We start from the raw sequence: 21,852 nt of genomic DNA, 5'->3' as shown, positions 1-21,852 counted from the left end.
TCAACCACGAGTCTTAAAATGTACATAGTTTGTAAACCTGCAAGTACACTTCTAGGACTTTCTTTATTCTGAGGAAATAACTTATAAAAAGTCTTGCTAACCAAGTCTGAAAATTTGGAAATAATTTAAATGTGTAAAATGATATTGGTCAAATAAATTAATATGAACCACATAATCATTAAAAAAGTTATGATCTGTATTTAGTGACAAAGAAAACTTTTATGTGTAAAAAGCAAGGATTTTCCCTGTCTCTTTTTCTTCAATTTGTTTCCTACTGTTGTTTTAAAAAGGTGAATATTTTCACGTGCAAATGAAAAAGTCCTAAACAAATCTTAAAATATATACAGTGGTTCAAAAACCGTTTACTGTTATTATTTTAATAAAGGCCTATACATGGGGCATTTATTTGGGAAAGTTTTAAATGAATGTTTTCCCGTTTTGGATGCTATCAATCTATAATTTACCAATTTTCAATAATGATCATGCCTAATTAATTCAAATTAAAAGGTGTGTAATACATTTTCCTTTCTTTTTTTTTTTGAGATGGGGTCTCACTCGGCTGAGTGAGGGGTCAGCCTTGGTCTTGCTCAGGCTGGAGTGCAGTGGCGTGATCTCGGCTCACTGCAACCTCTGCTTCCTGGGTTTAAGCGATTCTCCTGCCTGAGCCTCCTGAGTAGCTGGGACTACAGACGCGGGCCACTACGCCCGGCTAATTTTTTGTGTTTTTAGTAGAGACAGGGTTTCACCGTGTTAGCCAGGATGGTCTCGATCTCCTGACCTTGTGATCCGCCTGCCTTGGCCTCCCAAAGTGCTGGGATTATAGGCGTGAGCCACTGCGCCTGGCCTGTAATACATTTTTCTAAAATAAAAGCAATTGTTTCATTTAGATACTTGATCATTCTTAATACCAGTTATTGATCATTTGCATAATTCTCATCTTAGATTTTATAGTGACACACATGCTTTTGAGTTTTTACTTTAGAATTAGATAGCAATAGTGCTATCAGTTTGCTTCATTATGAGAGTCTTCACATATTTGACTCAAATATCTCACCTAATCCTCCCCTACAAAATTTATTTCAAAATAAAACCAATTATGCTATTCTGGCTTATTAAAATATTGTTTCTATTAACTTTATCCTTTAGGATTTTTCCAGATATTCTGCAAACTCCTGAATCCTCAAACAAAAATGATCTTGTGATTTTTATTGCCTTTTATGCTGTTCTGTTCCTCTGGCAAATGCTATTTGCATGTCTGTGCAAAATACTGTGTAACATGCAGTAACTGTGTCTACATGCCTTCTCTACTACATAAGAAACCTGGTAAAAGGACTATTCTTATATATGTTGTTTTGGATCCATAACAGAGCTTAGCATACTTAATAGTTCACTTATTAAAATGATTTAACAGACTGCAATAAGTGAACAAATTTAAAAGGAATACTAAGATGAGTCACTAATTACTATTTTCATCAGTTCTTTCCTTTTCTCTCTGCTAAACGCAGATCCATAGCTTCCTAATTTTGAAAGAGAGGATCTGTTAAATACCTTGTAGCAGCAAATCACATTTTACAGGCAGTAAATCTTTTAACAAATATTTGAGTACTCATTATATACACGTGGCATTTGATAAGCTACAGGAGAATATGAGGAAACTGAGTTCTTTAATGTCAATACATCTACAGTCTGCTTAAACAGATCTGCAACAAATAAAAAGAGGTGATCATAAAAACAATGTCGTTAATTTAACAACTGACAATAAGTACTCTAAGTTCAGAGAAAGGAGATCTTAGTATGTTAGAGTCATAAGTAAACAAGAAACAAAATAAGAACTGAGAATTTATATTTACTTGAACATAAAACAGTCCTTCTTTTGACATAATTCTAAAGGATTCAAAAGAATTTTATCTCTTAATACTTCAAATTACTCCTAAAATTTGATATTTCTTAATAGTCAAAATAGCCCCAAAGTCAACTTCAAACGTTTTACTAAAGAAAGTAAACTGAAAAAGTATGATAAAAATGTATGCTAAGAAAAGCAACTGTGCTGGTGGATCTTCAGCCAGTCAGGAAAAACTACAATTCCTCAAGTTCAATGATTTTGGCCTCCATTTTATTACTAAACCTACCACTGCATTTAATTTCTCAATGTAAACATACATCATGGCACAGTTATGAATGAGAAAAAACCCTCTAGATGTTTTACAAATTATAAGCAAAATAACAATGGTGAATTTTAAAATTGTATAAAAAGATTGGTATTTGAATACATAATATTATTTGTTGTATTCTTGATTTGATCATGTTGTAATCACGTGTCATGTGCTCTATAGCTGCATGAGTCATTAAATATGCAAATAGCAAATAAAGTCCAGAAAAGAAATAACGGAGCTTATGGCAACCTTAAAGAGACTTTTTTTTTCCTTTAAAATATTCTGGAGGAGGGCAGCTGGAATATTTTACTAATAACTTTCAGTATACAAGAAAAAATACCACCACCATTTACCATCTGGGTTCAGTGAACTCTGTTTATTTTTGTATTTTTAAATGATTTTATGAATCATTTTACAGAAGAATAAAAGGATAGTGAAAAACAAATCTATTCGAAATTTTAATAAGAATTAACCACATAAATTCAAATATTTATTCCGTATTTTCCTGATTTTGAAGGTAAATATAACCAAAATGAGCAATGTGCTTTCAAGGCAACTAACTGCTTGCTCATTGACTATCATGCATGAAATTAGAGCACAGCCATGCTGTAAATATTGATTTCAGATTCCAAATACATTTCTAATAGGCTCTAACTTATTTTTACTCTGGCTCTTTTTTTTTTTTGGTTTGTTTTTTTGAGGTATAGTTTTGCTCTTGTTGCCCAGGCTGGAATGCAATTGGACGATCTTGGCTCACAGCAACCTCCGCCTCCGCGTTCAGGCAATTCTCCGGCCTCAGCCTCCCGAGTAGTTGGGATTACAGGCATGCAACACAACGCCCAGCTAATTTTTTTTTTTTTTGTATTTTTAGAAAAGACGAGGATTCTCCATGTTGGTGAGGCTGGTCTCGAATTCCCAACCTCAGGTGATCCACCCGCCTCGGCCTTCCAAAGTGCTGGGATTACAGCCGTAAACCACCGAGGTGGGCAGATCACCCGAGGTCAAGAGTTAGAGACCAGCCTGGTCAACATGGTGAAACCCCGTCTCAATACAAAAATTAGCCAGGCATGGGCCGGGCGCGGTGGCTCACGCCTGTAATCCCAGCACTGTGAGAGGCCGAGGTAGGCGGATCACCAGGTCAGGAGATCCAGACCATCCTGGCTAACACGGTGAAACCCCGTATCTATTAAAAATACAAAAAAATAGCTGGCCTGGTGGCAGGCGCCCGTAGTCCCGGCTACTCCGGAGGCTGAGGCAGAAGAATGGCGCGAACCTGGCAGGCGGAGCTTGCAGTGAGCCAAAGTCGCGCCACTGCACTCCAGCCTGGGCTACAGTGTGACTCCGTCTAAAAAAAATTAAAAAAATAAATAAATAAATAAATAAAAATAAAAATTAGCCAGGCATGGTGGTGCATGCCTGTAGTTCCAGCTACTTGGGAGCCTGAGGTAGGAGGACTGTTTGAAGCTGGGAGGCAGAGGTTGCAGTGAGCTGAGATCCCGTCACCGCACCCTAGCCTGGACAACAGAGCGAGACTCCGTCTCAAAGAAACAAAACAAAACTATTATTTCCTTTCTGACCTTGGTAATATATTGTTTATTCACTCACTCTTGATTTTTGAGAAAATTCATTCAGGATATTGTCAAATGAGGTTTCAGAATCTGAGCTTCTGCTCATATGGAACAATTTTATTATCATTAGAGTCTGGAATAGGACTCTCTAATAGAACCTTCTGAGATAATGGAAATATTCTTCATCTGTTCTTTTTGGTATGGTGGTTACTGAGCATCTGAAATGTAGCTAGTGCATCTAAGGAACTGGATGTTTAATTTTATATAATTAAAAAAAATCAGGCCGGGACGGTGGCTCATGTCTATAATCCCAGCACTTTGGGAGGCTGAGGTGGGCAGATAACCTGAGGTCAGGAGTTCGAGACCAGCCTGACCCCATGGAGAAACCCCGTCTCTACTAAAACTACAAAAAATTAGCTGGGTGTGGTGGTGCATGCCTGTAATCCCAGCTACTCGGAAGGCTGAGGTACGAAAATTGCTTGAACCTGGGAGGTGGAGGTTGTGGTGAGTCAAGATCACACCCACATCATTGCACTCCAGCCTGAACAACAGGAGTGAAACTCCGTCTCAAAAAAAAAAAAAAAAAAAAAAAAAAGAAAATATTTAAAACAGCCACGTTTGGCTACTTGGTCACTCCAGGTCTAAAGTGTTATTTTATCTCTTTGCATTCATTTTCTGATTCATTTAATCATTAGAGGCGTTTCTGTCAATTTTCTTCTCTGCCATTATGGGCAGAAAGCAAAAAAATTTCAAATTCTCAAATATGTTCAATGAAAGCTTAAAAAAAAAAAAGACTACAGAAATGGTGTCATACTATGTGGGTCACACAATAAAATCAAAGAATGATTCCCCGCTAATGTTTTTTGTTGTTGTTGTTGTTGTTTAGTAGAGATGGGGCTTCACCATGCTGGTCAGGCTGGTCTCGAATGCCTGACCTCGTGATCCACCTGCCTTGGCCTCCCAAAGTGGTGGGATTACAGGCGTTGAGTCACCTCGCCCAGCCACCAATTTGGAGATTTCTAAAGAAAATCCAATCACTCTAATTTCCAGAAAATGTTCCTATTAGGTCAATTTAATTATTTGTCACTAATAAAGGCAATTTTGTAAATAACACTCAAAGTGATCAAATAAACAGAAGTAATTTAAAAACAGATTAAATGTTTCAGCTTTTCCCTTAGGATTGTTAGCAACCCATTCATGCTGCCCCCTAGAAGAGCTAAGTTTTGCTATATACACTGCTCAGAATGTCAAGGGACTCTCATAATTCAGAGGCTCTTTAGAGCTAACTTTAAGGAGTATTAAAAGGGATTATTTTTAAAAGTATTTAAAAAAAAAACAAAACCCAAAACCCAAACCCACATCTGTCCTCCTCCTTGTTCTATAAAGAGGGTATATGTGGAAATGGGGGGGATAATAAGGAAGTATATGTTCTGAGGTTAAAGAAAAATGTTTGAATTATGTTATTTTCAAAATCACAAACACGTGAAAATATAAATGAAAAAAGAGACAAAATATACTCGGACAAAATATAATCCTGTTGATTAGACAGAAATATAATCATGTTGAAACAGGATTATATTTTGAGATGAAATATCCTGTTGATTAGAGTAAGTACATTCGAATCAGAACATACTCTAAATAACAATGTCATATCATATCCAGAAATGTCAATATAAAGAGAATGGCAACAACAGACAACATAATTCTCAACTGCGTTCAACAAAAGCTATTGAGTAATCAAAAAAGTATTTCTAAAACAAGAAAACTGGCTGGGTGTGGTGGCTCACGCCTGTAATCCCAGCACTCTGGGAGGCCAAGGCGGGCAAATCACCTGAGGTTAGGAGTTCCAGACCAGCGTGGCCAACATGATGAAACTCCATCTCTATTAAAATACCAAAAAAACCACAAAAGTTAGCTGGGCGTGGTGGCGCATGCCTGTAATCCCAGCTACTTGGGAGGCTGAGGCAACAGAATCGCTGGAACCTGGGAGGTGGAAGTTGAAGTGAGTCGAGATCATGCCACTGCACTCCAGCCTGGGAGACAAAGCGAGACTGTCTCAAAAAAAAGAAAAAAAAAAAAAGAAAATATACTATTATATACATTTGGAGTACAAAATTGTGTCATCCATTAGGACAATTTAGAAGCACTTGAAAACAGAAAAGGACAACTTAAGAGAATTTAGGGAGACTGGAGGTACAAAATGAAGACAAGACAAACTAAAAAAATCATGATTTTTACGAAAAGATGAGAACTTTTTATGAATGTTTGAATCCTGTAAATTCATCAAGGGCATATAACAAATGGAAACACAGGCTTTTCACCAGATTCTCAACTGTCAAAAGTGGGGGCATCCCTTGAATTAGAAAACTTTAATAAATCAGTGTATTCATTCCATAAATACTTGAATTCCTCTTAATACCAGGTGCAATGTTACATAGATTTTGGGTGTATCAATGATTAAAAAACAAAAAACAAAACAAAACAAAAACAGAACACAAACTTTGAGCTCTAGCTTGAGAGAGGCAAAAGACCAGTATGCCAAATATAATCTTATGTGGGAGGTGTTCTGGAATATAAAAAGAAAAGTAAAACACTGTTTAAACCACCCAAAAACAATGCTGGAGCCAAATTTTGAATGAACTGGAATTTGCCACAAGAATTGGGAAGGAGCACAACTTAGCAAGAATTTTCAGTGTGTACAAACACACAGAAGTCAGAGCTCAGAGAATTGCAAATAGTTTTGCATAAACTAGAGATGTGAATCTAGAAATGAGAAACTATGTCATGGCAAGTCTTGTATGTCATTTTGTATGTGACAGAGAACTATAAAGGATTTTAAGCAAGAGAGAGATACAATCAGATTTGTCTTATGAAAAGGGTCTCTACTGGCTGTTGTGTTAAAGAGGTAATGAAGTAAGAAAAGGGAAAAGAGGTAGACTAGATAATAAGTAACTAATCCTTTTGGATAAAGATGTTATGGCCCTGATTGAAAATACAGAAAAGAGAAAGGGACTATGAAAATTATTACTGAGGGAGAAGAGACACAACATGGTGACTAACTGGATATAAAGTTTAAAAGATCAATCATGATTCCTGTGTTTCATGCTTATGCTTTTGCCTGATCATATTGCCATTTATAGAAATAGGGAAGATGGTATACTTTTAATAGAGAAGAGGATTAATACAGTTTTTGGATATGCTGGGTTTAAAGCCTGTCTATTAAAAATGTGGACCACAGTCTGTAGGATTGTAAGAAATACAGAATCTCAGGACCCATCCCAGATTTATAGAATTATACTCTGTAGTTTAAGAAGATCCCCAGGTGATTCATATATGCATACTGGTTTAAGGTGCCTATGAAATAATCTAAATGAAAATGTCCCCTGGAAGTAAAAAATATAAGAAATACAACTTCTAACAAAATAAAACTTTATGTAAAGATATAGATTGGGAGTCATCAGATAAGTACTGTAACTGAAACTGAGCGAGTGGGACACCATTCGGTAGAGTCAGAAGAGAAGAAAATCTGAAGATAATAGACCCTCACTAACAATAATGTTTGAAGTGCGGGCAGTAAAAGAGATGCTAGAACAGAAGAGAAAGATATGTTGGAAGTAGGAGAAAGCTAGGAGATCATGAAGTCACACAAGTGAAGAGAGTTTCAAATGCTAGGGCCAAGTAAGATTTAGTAGTCAGGAGGTAAAATGGTAGAAAGAGAAGCACCATTACGGTACTTTGAAAAATGGCTAGAGGTCAATATACAGAATTTTGCATATGAGAAAGGTTGCAGTTATAATATATATTGACTTGAATGTTTTTTTAAAGATGACCAATGTATGAGTATATGAATGTTTGATGGTTCATAATTGAAACTTATTATTAACCAAGCAGCAAATATAAGATACAATAACAATACTTACCACTTAACATCTTCATTACTGGAATAGTGATTGACATACAGTAAGCATCAATACACATTTATAGAATTATGGAATGATTTACTCTGTATTTGCTGGTGCCAGACACATACTAAGTGATTTACATGTTATCTCATTAATCCTCAGAACAGCCCTATAAGGTAGATATTAACCTATTATACCTCAACTGTAACCCATTTTATAAACAAGAAAATCAATGAAGATAATGCTAATGGATCAGTATTCTTTCCAGCAAAACTCCAATGTAGCAATGCAACCTTAAGCATGGCTACCAATCAATCACAGTTGGCATGAGAAGCAGGTTGAGTATCCTTAACTGAAATGCACGGGACTGTAAGTGTTTTATTTTTTTGGATGTGGAAATACTTGCATATATAGAATGACATATCTTGGGGATGGGACCCAAATATGAATCTGAAATTCATTTATGTTTCATATATACCTTATACATACAGCCTGAAGGTAACTTTTTGCAGCATTTTTAAAGTTTCATATTTTGGAGCATTCTAGATTTCAGATTTTTAATTATGAGGATGTTCAACTTGTACTACATTACTTCAAAACTCCTTTTTGTGTCTGAAGGTTTATGATTCTAATACAGAGGTTGCCAAACTGAGGCCCATGGGCCAAATCTGTCCTGCTTGCTTTTGTTAATAAAGTTTTACCAGAACACAGTGCATTCGTTTAAGTACTGTCTATGGCTGCTTCTGTGCTATAACAGCAGAGTTCGATAGTTACAACAGAGCTCATGTTGCCTATAAAGCTGAAAATTTTTACTATCTAGTTCTTTACAGAAAGTTTGCCAAGCCCTACAAAATTAGGGATAAACCACATTACTTTCTGAGAGACAGCCACATTCTTTACACAGAAGACTCAAGTGAGAGAAAAAAAAACATGATTACTTAGGATGTCACCACACGTGAAGTGACAGAATACTAGAATCAACTATGAGAAATTATTATAGACAGGCTTCTATACTTAAGCAACTAGAATAAGGAAAAAAAGGTATTTTAGAAGGCATATTTGGAATTGACTAAGAAATATGATCTGGGATTTTTTTTACACAACTCTGAGTGGTTTAATATGGGTAAAACATACCAAAATTTAAATTCTTCCTTTTTCTGAAATAATTTAACATTAATTTACTCTTGTTTCATGAAACGGCTAATTTAAATTAAGTGATCTTAAAAATGGACAATGTATTATAAGCTAGAGTATAATGAAGATTATCATGATAATCCCAGAAGCTACTTGATGTTGAAGATAAAAATTATGAAGCAGTGGCTGGGTGTGGTGGCTCATGCCTGTAATCCCACCATTGGGAGGCCAAGGCAGGCAGATCACCTGAGGTCAGGAATTTGAGACCAGCCTGGCCAATGTGGCAAAACCCCGTTTCTACTAAATATGAAAAAAATTAGCCATGTGTGGTGGCATGCACCTGTAGTCCCAGCTACTCAGGAGGCTGAGGCAGGAGAATCACTTGAACCCAGGAGGTGGAGGTTGCAGTGAGCTGCAATTGCACCACTACACTCCAGCGTGGGCAACAGTGAAACTCTGTCTCAAAAAAAAAAAAAAAAAAAAAAAAAGAGAGAGAGAGAAAAGAATATGAGGCAGTGATGACATGAAAGTTAGTTTGGTATTTGTAATTACTGCTTTATAGCAACAATTCTCCATGCTGTATTTCAGAATATCTTTAAGATGGAAATTCTGAGGGTGGGAATTTAATGGTTTTATCACAATTATAACAACTTTTCATGGGCTCAGAAAATACTGATATTATATATAATAATATTAAATACAGTTACACATTATGGAATTAATAATTTTTATTTTAAGGAAGTAGATAATTATTTATACATAGCATTAAAATTCAATTATTTTCAAAAGGAAAAGACAGTATGATATATGTACCCTAAGGTTTGATAATTTACATAATATGTATTACCGTAGATAATAAAATCTGATATCGTAAGTAGGAAGGCTAATCATAGTATCGAAGTTACTCTTGATTCTCACGAAAATCGAAGTTATAAAATGTTGTTTTTAATAAAACAAGTAAGTATAATCAATGCAGCTAAAAATCAATTGCTAAACCTTTCTAGAAATAAGAATGCTCACACTATCATTCAGAGAATGGATACAAAAAAGCCAAAACAACTGTGGTACAATTCTGAGTTTAAGTGTTTGAGGCAAAAACAACAAAAAAACAAAAAAAACAGAGTAAGAAATTTTTTCCTCAAGCAAAAGTAATATCTTCTTTGCTATATTAGAATGTGTTACTCTAACAAAGACTGTTTTTGATTAGATATGTATCTGCTTTGGGCCTCATTAAGTGTCCCAAGTCAAACTTCTATATTATGTATCTGTGCCAAATGATCCATATTTTATTATAAACAATTCTAGGCCAGCAATAAAAAGCATGTGCTAATACAGGCAATTTTATAAAATATTAAATCCAAAAAATTCTCTTGCCATTAACTAAATAAGGCAAGAAATCAGGGGAATGTCAGCAAAAATCGAGGTAGAATGAGGTATGTAAATTAAATACTTATTTATGTATTTTAAAAAAAAGAGAAAGCATTATTACCTTCAGACAAGTTCAGTTTCATAAAACTGATTTTCAAAGTGACATGCAAGGACAGAAGACAAAAGCCTTAGTTCAAGCCTTTCTTGGTAATGCAAAGCTCCTCATTATTGTCTGATGTCAACCCAAAGAATATACCTTCACAATTATCCTTTAACATGTTTATCCTTAAAATTCCCTGTAAAGATATATACATATGACTTTCTCTCTTTTGTATTTCAAATTCTTTGGCAATTACTTCTTTCTTTGGTGATTTGTTATTTTGTACAGGTCTACTCTTAATGCAATTGTTCCACATAAATCAATTCACATTTAAAATACACTACAATGGTGTGCTACTTAAAGAAATTACACTTACATCTGGTAAAGGAAAGGCTCTTGCAAAATTCACACCTGGCAAAGGAAAGGCTCTTCTTTTAAGAAAATAACTCCTTCATGTGTTGTATTTTAAATCTAAATTTTTCTCTTCTTTTTTTTAGAGACAAAGTCTTGCTCTGTCGCCCAGGCTGGAGTGCAGTGGCGTGATCTTGGCTCACTGCAACCTCCGCCTCCTGGGTTCAAGTGATTCACCTGCCTCTGCCTCCTGAATAGCTAGGATTGTAGGCATCCGCCACTGCGCCCAGCTACTTTTTGTATTTGTAGTAGAGACAGGGTTTCATCATCTTAGCCAGGCTGGTCTCGAACTCCTGACCTTGTGATCCACCTGCCTTGGCCTCCCAGAGTGCTAGGATTACAGGCGTGGGCCACCATGCCCGGCCTCTAAATTTCATATATTGTGTTCGCTTAAAGTAACATAGCATTCACCAATTACTTTAACAAACCACCTCCATGAAAACAAATGTGAAAAAAATGCATATTATTGTTGAGAAAGTATAATCCTAAAAATTCTTATTCCTGGGAATATATAATGAAAACGATTCACATAAAATGTTGATTTTAAATGACTGAACAGCTTACTGGAGTAAATTTTATATACCTTGGACTTGAGGGAACCTTCCCAATTTTCATCCACAAACTTCAAGAATAGCTCCTGCATACAGCTACAAAAGGAAAAACAGGAATTTAAAAAATTTGTATAAATTAAAAATGTACTTATAAAATAAATATAAATTTTCACAGTATAAACACTACAGTTAGCAGATATATAGATCAAAGAAATGTCAAAGCTGGTTAGCTAGACAGGACCATGCAGTTCTGGTCTAACAGAAGAGAAGATGGAGGCCCAAGTATAATAAATGACAGAGGAACTTCCAACCTACTTCAATTACTCTTAAACCTAGTCAAAAAGACTGAAGTAGATACGGAAATTTAACAATAAACTTTAAATAGGTAAGATATCCTAGGAAGCTCTACAAAATATTAAATATTTCCTACTTTTTTTTTAGGGTGATAAACTGAATATAGGTCTGTATCATCCAAGATAGTTACTTAATAAAAATTCTTTCTGGTTGCTTTTAAGTGATCAAAGTTTTAAAATTAAAACAACTGTTACAGAAAGTACTATGTAGAGATATTATAAGAAAAGCAGTAAAATCTCATTATAAAGAACTCAAATGCAAATATTTTCCTTTAATGAAATTTAGCTGAAATGGATTCAATGGTAAATATCTCCTTTCTACAGAACCTGCACATTCACTTTATAGTAAAAGCTCATTATAAAAAACTCAAATGCAAATATTGTATTGCAATGAATTCAGCTGAAATGGATTCAATGGTAAACATCACATTTTTTTGTAGTTGCAGAGCCTGACTATTCTTTTTATAGGGCAGGAATATACTTGGAAATGTTGTGACCATAAGAGAAGGCTGGCAATTTTAAGAACCATCATATCCATTTCATTTCTTCTTGGCTTTTAGATTTGTTTTTTATGGAGGTTCAAGAAAGATGGACTTTACTTTTTCAGGTTCTAAAATTTAATTAAATTTAATTTTTTAATTTAATTTATTTAATTAAAAAAAACCATGCCCTATGCATGTTTCTTTAAAATAGTTTGGAAAATACAGAAAGGCACAAAGTAGTGATTTAAACACCACCTTAATGTGACCTAAAAAGATAATGATTCTTAACAGTTTGATGACTTTGGGCTAGCTCAATTCTTGTTTTTGGGGAGTCACTGACCTTTCTGAGAATCTGACAGAATTTTGCTTTAATGCAGGCTGTTCATGGACTCTGAAACCAATGGTGGATTTCAGATTAAGAATTCTGATGATCTCTAAGGTTCAGTGCAGCAATAAAACTTTAAGAATAGGTTAATTTGGCTGGGCACGGTGGCTCATGCCTGTAATCACAGCTCTTAGGGAGGCTGAGGCGGGTGGATCACGAGGTCAAGAGATTGAGAACATCCTGGCCAACACGGTGAAACCCTGTCTCTACTAAAAATACAAAAATTAGCTGGGTGTGGTGGCAGGCGCCTGTAGTCCCAGCTACTCATGGGGCTGCGGCAGAAGAATCGCTTGAACCCAGGAGACGGAGGTTGCAGTGAGCCGAGATCACGCCACTGCACTCCAGCCTGGCAACAGAGCAAGACTCTGTCTAAAAAAAAAAAAAAAACCTTAATTCTATGCAATAAGTTTCTTTTGAAAAAGATCTGGCTAATCTTGGTTAGAACTCCAGAAAAAAAATATATTGAAAAATATAAGGCCATATTACCAATAAGCTAATGAAGCGATAGTCAACATTACTAGAGATTAGGGAAATGCATATCAAAACCACAATGAAATCCCACTTCACACCACTGAGATAGCTATTATTAAAAAAAAAAAAAAAAAAAAAAAAGAGATGAGGATGTGGAGAAATTGGAACCCTTGTACACTGCTATTGGGAATGAATAGTGGTCCAGTGGCTATAGAAAATGGAATTGCAGTTTCTCAAAAAATTAAAAATGGAACTGCCATATGATCTGCGATTCTACTTCTGGGTATATACTCAAAAGAAGTGAAAGCAAGGCATCAAACAGATATTTATATACCCATGTTCATAGCAACATTATTCACAATAGCCAAAAGGTGTTTTCCCACTCATGTGTTCATTAACAGGTGAATGGAAAAACAAAATATGGTACATACATACAACAAAGCATTATTCAGCTTTTAAAAGGAAGGAAATTCTGACTGGGTACAGTGGCTCACGCCTGTAATCCCAGCAATTTGGGAGGCCGAGGTGGGCAGATCATCTGAGGTCAGGAGTTTGAGACCAGCCTGGCCAACATGGTGAAATCCCGTCTCTACTAAAAAATACAAAAATTCGCCAGGTGTGGTGGCAGGTGCCTCAAACCCAGCTACTTGGGAGGCAGAGGCAGGAGAATCGTTTGAACCCAGGAAGTGGAGGTTGCAGTGAGCTGAGATAAAGCCATTGCACTCAAACCTGGGGGACAAGAGCGAGACTTCTCTCAAAAAAAAAAAAAAAAAAAAAAAAATTCTGACACATATTACAACATAAACGAATCTTATTACAACATTAATGACATCTTGCTAAGTGAAATAAGGCAGTCACAAAAGGACAAATGTTTAAATGAGGTAACTAGAGTAGTCAAAAATTCAGATATAGAAAGTAGAATGGTAGTTGTCAGTGGAGGCAAGGAATAGGGAGATACTGTTTAATGGGTATAAAATTTCAGTTTGGGAAGACTCTGGGGAAAGATGGATAACACGGATGTACAACAATGTGAATGTACTTAATACCATAGCACTGTACACTTAAAAATGGTTAAAACAGTGAAATTTATGTACATTTTACTATAATTAAAAGCATATAAGGCCATATTTAGATTTGGTTATTAGAGTTATCTTTTGCTTATAATCCTTTAGAAATTCTTGGTGGAGATTCTACTACCTTACCTAATAGTATTTCTCTACACCACTGTTTCTTTATACATGATACATGTGGGAAATGATAATGATTGTACGGAGCACTGGAGTAAAAGGATGAAGCAACTTTTAACTGGGCAAGACTAGCCTGGGAGCCCTGCTTACCCCAGGGCCCACTTGGTTGTCTCAAGGGCTCAAGGACTCAGTATCTTAGTACATCCATAACCCAGTCATGGGAAGCTTGCCTATGCACCACAAAATATCAACTGATTAACCAAAAATATTAGAAACATACCCTTTAATGAGCAGGCAGCTCAGATGTGACCTTTTTCAAAAAAACTTTTGTTGATTTCCTAGTGTCAGGTAGTGATTTTCCTAATAAACTTTCACAGAATTTTGTTCTCATCATAATGTGCATCAAACAGCCTATAACTTGACAGTAGACAGGAAATGTCTTAATTTCCCCCAGAACCAGACACAAAGCTTCTCAACACAGGTGTGCTAAAGGGAGAGAACTATTCATTTAACAAAATTAAATGTCTCTTTTTTCATGACAAAACTTCAAAAATATTTCAAGTTCCTTTGACAAAGTTTGTAGAGCAGTTCCATTCCAGGGTAAAAAAAGAAAATGGATGGAACTCAAAGTTGCAGAACATTATTAAAAGTCAAATTCTAAAAGCATTAATCTGTGTTGTTAGCTGGCATATACACACACACACACATATATATACATGCACATACATATATATATGATCTGTGGTGTTCATAGGAAAATATTTGTTTTGCATGGTGAATAAATAATTTAACTACAGACTGTAGTAAATTTAAAATGCTGTATAATCCTAAGTATCTTTGGCACTACATACAAATTCACACACAATGAAATAGATGCTACTTATAAATAGTAGAAATTCTCTAGTGCATGCAAAAAGGACAAATAAAGTTAATTCCTTGATTTAACCAAGTTCCAACCTCAGTATTTTTACTTTTTAAAGTGACTAGCATAAAAAAATTTTAATCTTCAAACATTTAGGGAAAAATACCATTACAAGAGAAAAATCAAAAGAAGAAAGTCATATAACTTCTAATAGCAAGTTGGTAGGCCTTTTTAAAAATATGAATTAGAGTCTTACTTGTATAGACAATCTAACTCGAGGCCATTATTGTATTAGGACTAGGGAAATATAAGAAATCATTAGGAAAATATGGGAACGATACACAAACTGCATCTTTTCCCTTTGGAGTCTCTATTTCCATGTAATTTATGACTGCCAGATTTTCCTAAACTTCTGATATGGTTCTCTGGGTGGAGGAAGTAGAAATATCTAACTACCTCAGGTCTATCACTAATGTGCCTTAGTTGCAACAGGATTTTAAAATATGCTAATTTCCCATTTAAAAAGGTGACTTTTATTCATTAGTCTTTGGAAAAATTCCAGCTCTGTCGTTAGTTGATGTTTTCCCAGTTTAAATATTTTAAGTATTACAGGTACTACATGTTGAACATCCCAAATCTGAAAAAAATCTGAAATCCAAAACACTTCTAGTCCCAAGAATTCCAGATAAGAGCTACTCAACCTGTACTGAGATTAGTAAGGGCTTAAAGTGAGGTTTCACATGTAGAAAAAGGTCACACTATTTCTGTAGCTATCTTTGTTATAATTAAGGTCCAACTAGTTGCTACAAAAATGTTCAGAAAGTTGGTCTACGCTGTTTCTCACCAGATAGCTAGAGTCCAAAATAAGTTCATTTATAACACTGAACAAAGGTGACACTTGTGAATTACATAAATTTTCTGAATTTCTTAAAAAAGGGCAGTATTTGTTAACTCTTGTGCCATCATCATACCACTACCACCACCACCACCACTACAAATTTATAAACCTGTCCCAGTCAGAAATACTCTACCACTTTCCAGGAGGAAGCACTTCAAGTATTTTTGTTGGTAACAATAACCACAGCTCTAAAGAAACATGACCTTAAGAAAACCTTGATAAACTAATTATTTAAGTTGAGTCAAACTAAGTATCAAATTTTCACACAGCATGGTATAGTGAAAAAGAGTTCAGGTTGTGAAATCAAACATGTATGTGGTCCGGTTCTGGCTCTGCCACTTACAAGCAGTATGCCCCCCCTTTGGGTAAGTCATCCATTGAGCTTCAGTTTACTGTTTGAACAAAAGGGTTATTTACCTTCCTTCCAGAGTTGCTACAAGAAGTCACCAAAAAAAGCGAAAAGCCTGGATTTTTTAGATGCTCAATACATAACATCTGTTATTATAACCTTAATACTTCCACAGTATTGGTTAAGTTCAAGTTGTGTACGTGAAGCCATTTTCATGTCTTTTTTTAATAGAATTTTCAGTTCAGGGACTATTCAGGGATATCATTCATTGTTTGCCTGTAATGAAAACGGCCACTCCAAATTTTCTCAAGCTTTCAAATTCAAACTACCTTAGAGGAGAGTTCTCAACCCTGATAGTACAATAGAATCACCTGGAAATATTTTGAAAATTACTCATCCCTAAAACCTACCCTAGATAAACTAAATTAGGATATCTGGGGGCGAGATCCATGCATCAGTATTTTTAATTACTACTAATAGTACTTTAATGATTGTAATGGGCAGGCAGGGAGGAGGGACACTGCCTTAATAGGACAAAAATTGCAAAATGGTAAAACAGCAGGCTTTTTGCTCAACAGATTAACCACATTAATCTGAAAAGGTAAACCATATAAACATTGACTGAAGAAAGACAAATGTTACAGTACTTTTTTTTTTTTTTTTCCTTTCCTTATGAGGCACTGCTTGTAGCTATTGATTCTCCTTTTGGAAACTCTCTATTTTATTTAAAATCAAAATGTTAGTATTAAAGCAATTCCACAGTACCAACAGAAAAAAACTTTTAAGATATTTTAAAAACTGTAATTAAACTTGGTTTTTATCCTCCTAAAGTGCTACTTTTGTTTATATTAAAAGAAGTTTTTCAAACCAAGTGAATATAACTATTAGCATAATAATTACGAATGCTATGTAGCAATATGAAGAAAATGCTGTTAGATGAATAAAAGCAAACATTTTTACTGCTGAAGAGAATTCATATCTGAGGAGTAACTGTATTTTATACGTCTATTGAAGGTTTGTCCTTAAATAAAATGAAGGGATTTTAAAATAAGGAAGCATAGCTATAGTATGATAAAAGCTGAGCACTGTATTATTTAGATATTCCAATGAAAAATCAATTATCATACACTCAAGTATAAATGAGTCACCTTTCCAAACACTAATAGTATGCAGTATAATTTAAAAAAATCATACAGCGGAAACATACATCATACAGAAATTATTTTTAGTAAAATTTGGTCAGCAAATTCTCAGGGAAAATGTTATCACCTAAACCATGTTTGGTGATCTACTGGTGTTTTAAATTTGTTGTTCATCATCAGGTCTTCCCCATATTTTCTGATTAATGACACTTTCACACTCACTTTGAGTGATGGCATTCTTACTTAGAAACAATGGATGAATACTGACGATTAGGGGAAAAAAATCAGCATAATTTTAACAAACAAACAATGTATTTAAACAAATATAATTCTTCAATACTATACTTGAGATAAAACTACTATTCATCTTGGAGTGCTTTTTACTAAATTCTGAAAAAATACAAAGCAATGAGTTTATGCCTAAGGAAACTCACTAAGTTTAAAACTTATTTTACTATACCATTAAAGTGCTACTCCTTTTTGTATCTTTAGTTTCTGCCTTGAGACTGAGAAGAAAAGTTATAAAACAAGCAAGTAACATCTACCTTAATTTAAACTAGGCTCTACAGATGCTAAGAATACACTGGAGGAATCTTTCCATAAAGACACAATGTTGAACTAAAAAAATCAATGAAAATATACAAAAAAAAAAAAAACTAAAAAATGAAAATGACATCAATGCATTTATATCAGACCATTCTAACTATGAAATCTGAGGGAAAAAAGGATTAGGTTTCTTTCAATATGGTGATGACAAACAGGAGTTCTAACAGAATTTACATATACACCTAAAACAAAGGGTAAGACTGTAATGATGAGACTCTCATTAAGAAAAAAAAATGGTAGCCCCCACCCCTATGTATACTTTAGCTACAAGTATGAATGATCCAGGGTCATCACTTGGGAACAATGCGTTCAATTCTGTCAATACTTAGGAAATATTGCATGATGAAAAAAAAGTAACTTGAGAAAATGAGAATGTGGCCACTATACTTTCTGAGATCCAAATAACCAAGGAATTGGTAAAAATGACTCAAAGCTGCCAGGGGCGGTGGTTCACGCTTGTAATCCCAGCACTCTGGGAGGCCGAGGTGGGCGGATCACCTGAGGTCAGGAGACCAGCCTGGCTAACATGGTGAAACCCCGACTCCATACAAATACAAAAATTAGCCGGGCATGGTGGTGGGTGCCTGTAATCCCAGCTGCTGGGCAGGCTGAGGTGGGAGAATCACTCGAACCCGGGAGGTGGTGGTCGCAGTGCGCTGAGATCACGCCACTACACTCCTCCAGCCTGGGCAACAGAGTGAGACTCCATCTCAAAAACAACAACAACAAAAACAACAACAACAACAACAACAAAAAGCCCTCAAAGCTTGAATACCATAAGAAGTGGTTTTAAATAAAACCAGCTAGCCCCTTGGTAATACTAAAAGTATTTTAGAAAATGGAAAACTGAACATGAAGGTCCTAATAATACATGGAAGCAAGGCTGCCTTTCAGAAGAAATCATTTTTTTAAAAAAATTTTTTGTAGCGATGGGGACTTGCCATGTTGCCCAGGTTGGTCTCAAACTCCTGGACAAAAGTGATCTTCCTTGGCCTCCCAAAGCGTAGGATTACAGGTGTGAGCCACCGTGCCCTGGCAGAAGAAATAATTTCTTTGCACAACTGCTGATATTATCCCTCCAATACTGAACAACCACTACTTGTCATAAAAAGAGAATAGTTAAGATCAACTTTTTTCTTTTTTGAGACAGAGTGTCACTCCCGTTGTGCAAGCTACAGTGCAGTGGTACAATCTCGGCTCACTGCAACCTCTATCTCCTGGGTTCAAGTGATCTTCCTTCCTCAGTCTCCCAAGTAGCTGGGATTACAGGCTTGTGCCACCACGCCCGGTTAATTTTTGCCATGTTGGCCAGGCTAGTCTTGAAATCCTGACCTCAGGTGATCCACCCGCCTTGGCCTCCCAAAGTGCTAGGATTACAGGTGTGCCCGGCCAGTTATGATCATCTTTAAGGAAGATTATAAATATCTGAAAACAACAAGAAACAAAACTACTAGAACAAATTAAATTATGGTATCTCCCTATAGATAGTAATCATCTAATATATTTGAACTTTAAAAAGATACAAAAATAAAGCTATAATAATCCAAGAGTTTCAATATTATACAACATTTAAGAGCAGCAATATAAAACTAGAAAAAAAAGAAACGAGGCCACTCCACACATTTAAAATTTTTGCTTTACTCTGTCAATATACTATTTTAGAATTCACTATGGCAGCCAAATAAAATTCATGGCCTTTTAAATTAAAACTTTTTTGTTCAAAAATAAAACTACTGGCTGGGCGCGGTGGCTCATGCCTGTAATCCCAGCATTTTGGGAGGCGGAGCTGGGTGGATCATGAGGTCAGGAGTTCAAGACCAGCCTGGTCAAGATGGTGAAACCCTGTCTTTACTAAAAATACAAAAATCAGCTGGGTGTGGTGGCATGTGCCTGTAATCCCAACTATTTGGGAGGCTGAGATAGGAGAATCACTTGACCCTAGGAAGTGGAGGTAGTAGTGAGCTGAGATCGCGCCACTGCATTCCAGTCTGGGCGACAGAGCAAGACTCCATCTAAACAAGCAAGCAAGCAAGCAAGCAAGCAAGCAAGCAAGCAAGCAAACAAAAAACTATTTACAGCCAACGGGTATACTTTATTAAAAGTTATTCTGTTGCTGCCCCTTCTCCCATCCATTACTGCCTTAATGGGCAATAATCTTGTAACTAGCTGGTCTCCTGTAGCTCTCTTGTATTAAGGTTACCAGTTTCTCAAATAAGAACACTAGGAAGCATCCCCAATTACCCCTTTTCTCTCCAATTCAGTCTAATAAATCCAATGAAATAAATTTATTGCCTAAATTGATTTCAAATCTGTCCCTTTTCCATTTTTGCAGCCAACGTGTTGGTTTAAGCCCTTGTATCTTGCCTCTGGAAAACGGCAATTTAAATTATTTTTCTGGCATAAGTATTCCCCTCTGCCCTATCAACTACTGTTCACACCAATGAAAGTTATTAAAATACAAATCTGATATCGGTTTACTCTTTGTAATCCTTTAATTTTGTCCCCTGCATATAGAATAAAGCTCAACTTCTTATGAAGGTATATAAGGCCCTCTATTATTTGGCCCCTGCTTACCTAATCATCATCTTCTCTCATCATAACCCAGCTATCTGATTTGTCTTGGATGGCCATACTCTCATACCTCTGTGCATTTCCACTAACTTTTCCTTTTGCGAGAGAAAAGGCCCTCTCGCAACCATTTCCAACTTACTGTATAAGCAAGTGGTGATATTTACCTGACCTGTCAAATGGTTATGCCTTCCTTCTAAGAGCTTTCATAGCATACATGCATGTTTTGTTTATAGCACGTACCTCATTGAATTCTTTTAAAAAAATCAATGCATGTGGACATAATAAAAAACAGTACAAAAGGGTTATAAAACAAGAAGTAAACATTTCCTCTGCTTCTACCCTCCACTTAATAACTCTTTTTTTCCATTTGGAGACAGAGCTCACGCTGTTACCCAAGCTGGAGGGAAGTGGTGTGACCATGGATCCACCGCAGCCTCGACCTCCTGGGCTCAAGTGATCCTTCGGTAACCTCAGCCTCCCAGATAGCTAGGACCATATGTGTGTGTCATCACACCCAGCTATATATATATTTTTAAATTTTTTGTAGAGATGGAGGTCTTGGTCTTGCCATTTTGCCCAGGCTGGTCTCAAACTCCTGGCCTCAAGTGATCCTCTCGCCTTTGCCTTCCAAAGTGTTGGGATTACAGGTGTAAGCCATCATGCCTGGTCTACTCATTAACATTTAAACTGTTTTTAGTTCTGTTGGTCACTTCCATAAAGATTAATATGGTTGTATCTATAGTTCATGAGATACCAACTTTAAGAGCTCTATTAGTTCTCCTTTCCTTCTAACTTTCATTTATGTTACTTTTAATTCTTTTAGTGGTTACCTTCATAACATTAGATATTACATTTTCATCCAACAAACAGAATATCATATCGACTGTGTTCTGGCAGTCCAGTTTCCATGCCTATTTTTTCTTTTTTAGATGGAGTTTTATTCTCGTTGCCCAGGCTGGAGTGCAATGGCACGATCTCGGCTCACTGCAACCTCTACTTCCTGGGTTCAAGCGATTCTCCTGCCTCAGCCTCCCGAGTAGCTGAGATTACAGGCATGCGCCACCACGCCTGGCTAATTTTGTATTTTTAGTAGAGATGGGGGTTTCTCCATGTTGGTCAGGCTGGTCTCCAACATCCAACCTCAGGTGATCCGCCCACCTCAGCCTCCCAAAGTGGTGGGATTACAGGCATGAGCCACCACACCCGGCTTCCATGCCTATTTTTTCTACTCCTTGAAGACAAGGAGTCTTATTTTTCTTTGATCTTATCCCAGGAAGAAATATTTAGTGTATAAATGGAAAGTTTATTTTGATTCTGAGGTGGTTATGTCTAGGAAATGTAGTTGTAAGGCAGTCTGAA

General features: G+C 36.1%; 1 protein-coding gene across 1 annotated transcript in view; it reads right to left on the bottom strand.

The window, feature by feature from the left end:
• SELENOF (selenoprotein F) overlaps window positions 1-21,852 on the bottom strand; it is a 49,288-nt gene that overhangs the window by 6,665 nt on the left and 20,771 nt on the right. Inside the window, exon 3 of the mRNA XM_038002524.2 lies at window positions 11,220-11,283. Coding sequence (XP_037858452.1) covers window positions 11,220-11,283 — 64 coding nt within the window. The remainder of the gene's footprint in view (window positions 1-11,219; window positions 11,284-21,852) is intronic.

Source organism: Chlorocebus sabaeus, chromosome 20, assembly GCF_047675955.1.
Source record: "Chlorocebus sabaeus isolate Y175 chromosome 20, mChlSab1.0.hap1, whole genome shotgun sequence".
Taxonomy (NCBI): domain Eukaryota; kingdom Metazoa; phylum Chordata; class Mammalia; order Primates; family Cercopithecidae; genus Chlorocebus; species Chlorocebus sabaeus.
The sequence above is the reverse complement of the archived record's forward strand: the minus strand, read 5'-3'. Positions and strand labels throughout refer to the sequence as shown.